Source organism: Culex pipiens, chromosome 1, assembly GCF_016801865.2.
Source record: "Culex pipiens pallens isolate TS chromosome 1, TS_CPP_V2, whole genome shotgun sequence".
NCBI classification, from domain to species: Eukaryota; Metazoa; Arthropoda; class Insecta; order Diptera; family Culicidae; genus Culex; species Culex pipiens.
Window position 1 is genome coordinate 134,517,412 of NC_068937.1, and position 7,749 is coordinate 134,525,160.

Consider the following 7,749-nt stretch of genomic DNA (forward strand, 5'->3'; position numbering starts at 1 on the left):
ATTTTACTTAGGTGGACCATTCTGCCCCTCCTGCCCCTACCTACGTCATTCGCTTTTGGATGCGCGTATTGTTGAAACTTCCATGCAATAGTAAATTGTTGCGTTGCAGACCACTTCCCTAACACGGACGGGAACTTCAAGTATCTAATGGGGAATCATAACGTGGGTTACGTGACGTAACGCGCAATACATCGTTCGTTTTTTGTGAATTGACACCGCATCAGAAATAAAGCCCGGAGGACAATTTTTTTGGTCGAGTTTAAAGGATTTTGTCATCATGGATTTACAATAGTTATTTTACGCTTACAATGGACATTCTTTTATTCGTCGAACACAACCAATAGTCACCAGTGACACTTCCGGAACAAACCGATCCCAGAAGCCGGTCGACTGTACATTTTGTTTCACCTGACAAGTTAATGCATGCAACACAAACTAATCAAACGGTCACGTTAATTTCGGCCAAACAGATACTTACCTTTTCATCGGAGTCATCCAGAGTCGCCGTCGTGAGACCTTTTGGCAACTAGGAACTACGGACTGTTATTGTTTTTTCAACAACAAGATTTGGGGGAAAGCACCAACGCAAAAAGAAGACGAAAGGAAAAACCGATTAGTGGATTAGCGTTTAAAAATTGGGAGAAAACATAAAATCTAGTATGCTGTTGAATCATTGTATGGTCGGGAAATTGTGTCTAGTTAGCGATCTCGCCTAGAAGGTTCTGTACAACTCTCAGCCAAACTGAGACAGATTCGCTCCTACGACTCTTGTTTGCTCTAAGAGCAGCGCCCGGGAATCAAAAAGGGATCGTGGTGGTGTGAATGGGTTGTTTGGTGTTGGTGTTTCTCTACACGACCGTGTAACTTACTAGCGGTTTCGTTCCTTTTTACTAACCATGATCTCTGCCTGGCCTGGCCCCTGTCATAGTCTGCGCTCTCTGACAAAGCTCTACCACACCTATATTAATTGGAAGGGGAAAAAAGTGAAATCTGACGCCAAACTTACTCGCTAAAAGAAAAACAAACTGGTTTTGGTTTTTTTCTCACTATACTTTTTATCCTTTACTAGTCTCGAAATTTTTACTTGATTTGAACATTTAGTTTGATTAAATCTTAAGTTGTTCTTTAATGCTACACGTTAGTACAGTTGAATCGTTACTTCTCGCTTCTGTTGTGACTTGCTTCTCATTCTTTGTTATGCCTTTTGTCGTTCCACTCTCTTTTCTACTTCTGTGACATAGAAGTTTACAAACTACCATTTATTCTATTGTTTTCGTCTGCGAGACTTGCTGCAGAATGTTGGGTTTGAGGTTTAAAAAATCCGTTCAACGAAAGGGAAATAGTTGGATTTGCTTTGTTTTTGTGGGACGGAAGGCCAACCAATAAATAATCCAAACCAAGGAAAGGAAACGAAAATCTGCGTGGAAAATTTGGGCAGATTTGTTTCAAGAATCATAAAAAAAAACAGCACGCTTCAGAACGGTTACTTGCTGAGTCGAGAAAATATTTATAAAACAAAAAAAAGATTTGATAGAAAATATGTACAGATGTTTGCGTTAAGTTTGATTCTCATAACTTGCCTTCTCTTCACTGTACCTTCTACCATCTGTTTAATCTTCTGCTCAACTAGTAAATTTGTTTTGTTTTGGTATGCTTTTAGTGTGGTTTTTTGTATAATCTTTATCTTTTGATGGACGATTTTTACGAGTTTTTTTTTCTTACCTAAACATTCCTTTACTATACTTAATTGTTTCTTTTTTTGTGTGTGTAATATTTGTGGATGTGTGTGTAATGTGTTTGTGTAGGCGTATATTGCGAGAGAAAAATAAGGATAACTTGTTCTTACAACCGAACCTTACAAAGTAGTGTTTGTCTACGTTTAAATGTTTGCATAATCAATATTTCTTCTGCTTTGTTTCACCTCAATTTGTCACACAATTCGTAAGAAAAACGAAACAAAAAAAAGATCCCGAAAATTTCTGCTCTTTTACATCTGCTTCTCGCGGGAAGAAATTCCAGTGAGAGAAAGAAGAAAGCGCGCGTGTTTCTCCGGGACTCCACTAACAGCTTATCTGCGAGCGACTGATTGTACTTTGCTGGTGGTTGTGTTCTTGTTCTTCTCGTGTCTAGTTTTGCCCACCACTGCTTACTCCTCTTCTTCTCACTAAAAGTTCTCCCTCACCCCAAATTTGCATGATTTGTCTATTATAATTGTGTTGTTGTTTCCTTCTCAATTTGCTGTATTCTTGGTTAGCGTAATAAAAAAAAATAAGAATGCTTTCGCGTCCTGCACTCTCCCGCTCTTTCTCTGTTTCTGCTTTCACGATCCCATCTGCCATCCTTCTCCTTCTTCGTTATCCTCTTTCTGGCGAGCGCTGATGCCTATTGTTCTCTCTGCCTCTGTTTACTTCTCTCTCTCTCTTTCTTTTTGTCTGTGCTTCAGTCAATCAACTCCTGATTTCTGAACCTCTCAACTTGCTTGACTTACTCTCTCTCTCTCTCTGTCTGTTTCTCAACACACCTAATAAAAATGCAAAAAATTAAGAGAATATACCATGCATTAGAAATGACCAACTAGAGATAGTGGAAAGAGAATTTGATTGTTTTGGTGGGGGGGTTGAATGTAAATGCTGTTCACGAAGTGCGCTTTCAGACTAATTTACTTTCTCTGCCAGAAACTAAATGAAGGAAAAAACAAAAACAAACAAAGAACAAGAAGATCTCAATGTGAATCAAAATTACTGTCTGCTGTGCTCTTTAGAAATTGGGCTGCCCTTCTAAACCTCCCGACAGTGATTGAAACTCACACCTTTTTCTCTCCCACCCGTCCCAACCTTGGCACAAATTGAAACAAACTCACTGAAGCAGCAAAGACGTTTTGCCGAAAAATTGCAATCAACACAGGGAGAACGAAAAACTCAAGAAGGGAAAAGAAACAGGGGTGGGTGTGTGTGTTTAAGGAACGAAAAATAAAAGAGGAAAACGAAATCAACCGATAGTTACCTTGTACACAGTAGAATGTGTAGCTTTGTCCGTCCTCCAGAGGTGCATCAGGCCGCCGTTGTCGAAGGTGGTCCCCAAAAGGTCCATTTTAATACCTTCGGTTGCCGGCGCCTCCGTAGCCGCCCCCGCTGCCGAATCCACCCTGGTTACCTGGAATGGGACAGACGGAATATCGTTGAGGTTAGCTGGTTGCTGCGCAATTGTAATTGGCGATTGAGCACTTTTCAGAAATGTTGAACAAATTAGACGCTGATTAGAGGAAATCACCAACTTGACATTTCCACCTATTCCCGTCGCTCAATAGCAAAACAAGAATGCGAGCAGAAAAAGGTCACTTTTCACTTAAACTTTTCGCTTATCACAAATCGCTTAAACTGGGACAATTCAACACTGGCGAAATATTTTTACTATCAAATCAATTCATTTAAACAAAAAAAAAGTTTTCGAAAAACCGACATTTTCAAGCAAAATGAGCGCTTTCCTAACACCGACGGGAAGGTCAAGTACCTAGGATGCATAAAATTGGCCACCGAAAAAGCGCTTCCCTAACACGGATGTAAACTTCAAGTACCAAGAATGCACAACATTTTGCGTTTACGTTATTCAACACCATTCCGGTTATGTCGCGGCATAACTGATTGTTTTTTCTTGACTTCTTTCTGCGCTACGAGGAGTTGTTCTTTGGGATAAACGCAGGGCACCGCTCTCCCGCCAACGGAGGTGAAACCGATCCGGAGCAGTTGACACACTTTTTGGCTTGCGTTTCTTTGGCTTTACACTTTTCTGTGCTGCTGCTGTGAAGTTCATTGGTCAGCTTCTTGAGACTGGTCTATATCCCTTGGGGACGATTACGATGAACGGTGTTTCATCTACGGCGGGAAGCTGCTGCTTCCGCTTGATGGCGCAGACTATCAAGACATATAACTGATGGTCTGAGAGCAGCTTCTTGATGAATTCCGGTTCCAAGTAAGGAAGTCCTTGAATAACGTTTTTTTTTTTTCCTTGGATGGCCCACCCATACACAGTTTTTGTAGCATGGAAGGATTACGAGCAGATATCTTTCGATAATTCTATCGTCTATTATTGAGTGTCCTTTGATCTAACTCTACATCCGTGTATGCCCATCCGTTCCTCTCTTACTTCATCTCAAGGCGCTCTTACAAAAACCTATGTAGAGTTCTTTTGTCTATCACTCAGATTGCAGCTTCCATTTAGGGTATTGAGATCATTTGCTATCCCTGTAGAACTGCACCTTATGCTTCTTCGGAAACCTTTGGGATTGGAATTATCAACGTCTTCTTCATGCACCTGAAAACAATATTGGACGCAGTAAACCGCTACGATCTCCTAACCCTTCTCCTCGCTGAAATCATCTCGCTGGGTTGTGTATTGTCCTCGCTAGCTTCCTCACGCTCTATTTCGTCATGCCAAAACAAAAATATAACTAATTCTTACGTTAAAGTCCTCTTATATTTGTCTCTGGTTAGTGTGAAAAGTGCTCAAGTCGTGTACAAAGTATCAGTCAAGTAATGCTGTTTCGGAGCGGTAACCGTACCATACGTACCCCCCTCGTACGATTCCATTCCGTACGGTGCCGACCGCTGGTTCTGGTAGCCTCCGGCGCGCACCGGCCCGGCGTTGTAGCCCTGCTGGTAGTTGTTGCCGAAGCCGGCCTCGAAGCCTCCCTGCTGCTGGCCCCAACCGCCCTGCTGCTGTCCCCAGCCACCCTGCTGGCCACAGCTCTGGTCCCACGGGTTTCCACCCTGGTTCCAGTTTCCGCCACCTCCGGTCTGGCCGTACCCACCCCCGTTTCCGTAGCCTCCGTTGCTGAATCCACCCTGCTGCTGGAATCCACCTCCGTTACCCCACTCGCCCTGGCCGCCACGCTGGCCCTGGCCCCAACCGCCACCTCCACGACCTCCTCCCTGGCCCCAGCTCTGGGACGGTCCACCACCACGGGGCGGATTTCCCCAGGCTCCACCACCGCCGCCACCTCCACCGCGCACTCCGTCACTCTTGAACCGGTCCATCTCCTGCTTCGGCAGCGCCTTCTTCACGTCCAGCATCTTGTTCTGGATGGTGTGGCTCTTTTGGACTGCGGAAAAATAGAAAATTAGTCGCAAGGTCATGTCGCGCAACCCACGCCCCAAAAATACTCACGGATGATCTTGTCCACGGGGTCGTAATCGTCAAACTCGACGAACCCGAAGCCGCGCTTCTTGCCCGACTCCTTCTCCGTCACGATGCACGCCGAGATGACGTTGCCGAACTTGCCAAAGTAGTCCCGCAGGTGCTCCTCGTCAAAGTCGTCCCGCAGGCCGCCCACGAACAGCTTCTTGACCGAGGCGCCCGCCTCCGGCCGGTTAATGTCCTGCCGGGGGACGGCCCGCTTGGGCTCCACCACGCGGCCATCGATCTTGTGCGGTCGCTTCTGCTGCGCCTCGTCCACCATGTACGGCTTCGAGTACGTGATGAAGCCGAAGCCGCGGCTCCGCTTCGTCTTGGGGTCCTTCATGACCACCACGTCCACGACCTTGCCCCACTTTTCAAAGTACGCCTTCAGCGTTTCGTCCGTGGTGCGGTAGTCCAGCCCGCCGATGAACAGCTTGCGCAGGTGCTCGGGCTCGCGGATCTCCTAGAGGGGAAGAGAGACGGAAATCGTGATTAACGTGAATTTACATTGCCCAATCGCGATGTTCTAGTTTACAACCCCTTCCCCCATCCACCCTTCGGGTTCCGGGACCTGCGCGCTCGTGTTACAATCTTCCCGCCCTTCTTACTTCCTCTTCCAGTCAGTCAGCAAGTCGCGGGGGTAACAAGTCAAATCAACACGAAAGTGGCACACACACACATCAATCGATAAAAATAAAATTGAATATTTTGAGCTGAACGCTTTCCGGTCTCTCCGGCGGCGGACTGACTTTTGATTGGCTTTCATTGAAGCGGCAGTTTCTCAATGTTGGACGTGCTCGTTCGGGAAATAATATTGCTGGGGAGGGGGTGAAGTTGAAGAAGTGTGCGGGGGCAATGACCGAACAAAACGAAAAAGAAGTGCTCACGCGAGAGGGCAAGAAAACGAAGAAGCCATTTCCATGCCGTGCCGCGGTTCATTAATTGAAGAAAATGCGATCAAGCAAAACTGTCTGAAGTGAGTCGAAGGAGTTCGATTTTTTAGAGCCCACTTCATAACATCACCGCTCGGTTGGCACGTCGACAGTAAAATTTTTACTGAAGCATCGAGCGAAAAATCGGACATTTTTGCAAACATCGCTTGAGTTTATTTCTCAAAGCAATAAAACGTCACGGTACTTATCGCACCGTTATTTTCCAGATGTTTGAAAAATAAAAAGTAACTTCAAGCGTTGTTTACATTTGCACACCAAGCAAACCACAAACACTCTTGTTTAATCATCAATCAGTCGTGAAAAGTGCCGAGCGATATTTTCTTCAGCTTTTGGTGTGATTGCAGCATGATATCATCGCCTGCTTTGCTTCTTTTTTCTTCGACGCGTCGATTTTTTCTTGAAATTTCCAACATGGCGGCGCAATTTCAAGCACCAAAAACCCAAGCCAGATTCTTTCAACTAGAATTTTCGCAAAAATATCATTCGACAAGCTTTCAAATTACTTTTAAAACAACTATCAAACATCTAGACACAAAACTACACTATTTTCAACCAGAAAATCCCCCCAAATCAAACGAAACTTACCTCGTCACCGTTCTGGTGATCGCCATTTTGGTGGTCCTCGCTCATGATTTCGCTCGGTAGATTTTCCTTCTTGGTCACAATTTAAACTGGATTCCACCCGAATCCGGTTCGACTTCCGGTAGTTTTAGTACTGGCACCGGAAACAAAGTAGGCGAGCAAAGGAGAGGGGCGCGCGCGGAACAAACACACTTGCAGCTTTTTTTCCTTGCTTTTTTCACTCTCTCTCTTCAATCGGTCGTAGTCGTGGCAGAGAGAAAACGACCCGCGCGCAACGAAAGGCAAAACTGAAGTGAAGTGAAGAAGCTGGCTCGGCTCGTTTTCGGGTTGGTTCCCGTGAAGAAGAAGAAAAATGGCGGCGGCGGCGGCGGGGTAGCTGATCAGGGATGCCAGATGAAATTTTGAGTTATCTGCAAATTTTTTTTCAAATATCTGCAAAAATCTGCAAACTCAAATACACGAAAAACTAGGTTTATGGATTCCTATCCTACAATTCTGTTTAACAAAATTATGGTGTTTAACTCAAACAACGTGCACATGTCTTTTTTATGTACTTAAATCTGTGTGAAAACAAACTATTTAGCTAAAATTATTTACAATATTTTCAAATAATTTGAAAAAGTCTTCATAAAATATACTATAGCTTCAATTAAATCTTATTTACCTGCATTCCTTTTCGATAAACGGCAGGATACCCTTAGTATAACTTTAAAATTATACAAACAGTATTCTAAAAATTAACATATTTTTGTCAAGATACCTTTTGTATGTTTTATTCCTCAAATTTGTGTTTTCCTATTTCCAGATTAGGCTAATATAAATATACTTTTTAAGGTTTTTTTTCAATGTTTTCGAAGACAAAAAAAAATTAACTGTCTTCTAAAATAATTTTAATTCAATAATTTCGGCATGGTTTTCGCGACGGTTTTAGTTTTGCCTATTTTGTGATACTTTTGAATAACTTAACAAAAAGTTAAATAAAAATATGCGATAGTATTATTTCGTGCAGTATTGTATCTAAATTATTGTTTCAACGGCT

General features: G+C 43.6%; 1 protein-coding gene across 4 annotated transcripts; it reads right to left on the minus strand.

The window, feature by feature from the left end:
* Positions 1-360: 360 nt before the first annotated feature.
* LOC120422557 (heterogeneous nuclear ribonucleoprotein 87F-like) lies at positions 361-6,978 on the minus strand. 4 transcript variants are annotated; one of them, XM_039586037.2, is made up of 5 exons: positions 6,714-6,978; positions 5,164-5,638; positions 4,559-5,098; positions 3,004-3,153; positions 361-540 (listed from the first exon to the last, which is right to left on the minus strand). In XM_039586037.2, exons 1-4 carry the CDS (start codon positions 6,756-6,758, stop codon positions 3,092-3,094), a joined length of 1,122 nt encoding a protein of 373 aa, XP_039441971.1. In that variant the 5' UTR covers positions 6,759-6,978; the 3' UTR covers positions 361-540; positions 3,004-3,091. The 4 variants fall into 4 exon arrangements, with proteins under 4 accessions (XP_039441971.1, XP_039441972.1, XP_039441974.1 ...); XM_039586038.2 differs by having other exon boundaries at positions 362-533; XM_039586040.2 differs by lacking the exon at positions 361-540 and adding an exon at positions 1,036-2,521 and having other exon boundaries at positions 4,568-5,098.
* Between the last annotated feature and the right edge of the window lie 771 nt (positions 6,979-7,749).

What these genes read in the sequence shown, in the direction of transcription:
- LOC120422557 (XM_039586037.2), bottom strand. Translation starts at nt 6,758, where the DNA reads ATGAGCGAGGACCACCAAAATGGCGATCACCAGAACGGTGACGAG. An exon ending in CCCCGTGGACAAGATCATCC is followed by an intron (nt 5,099 to 5,163) that starts GTGAGTATTTTT and finishes ATTTTTCCGCAG; the next exon opens with TCCAAAAGAGCCACACCATC. An exon ending in GTACGAGGGGGGTACGTATG is followed by an intron (nt 3,154 to 4,558) that starts GTACGGTTACCG and finishes GTCCCATTCCAG; the next exon opens with GTAACCAGGGTGGATTCGGC.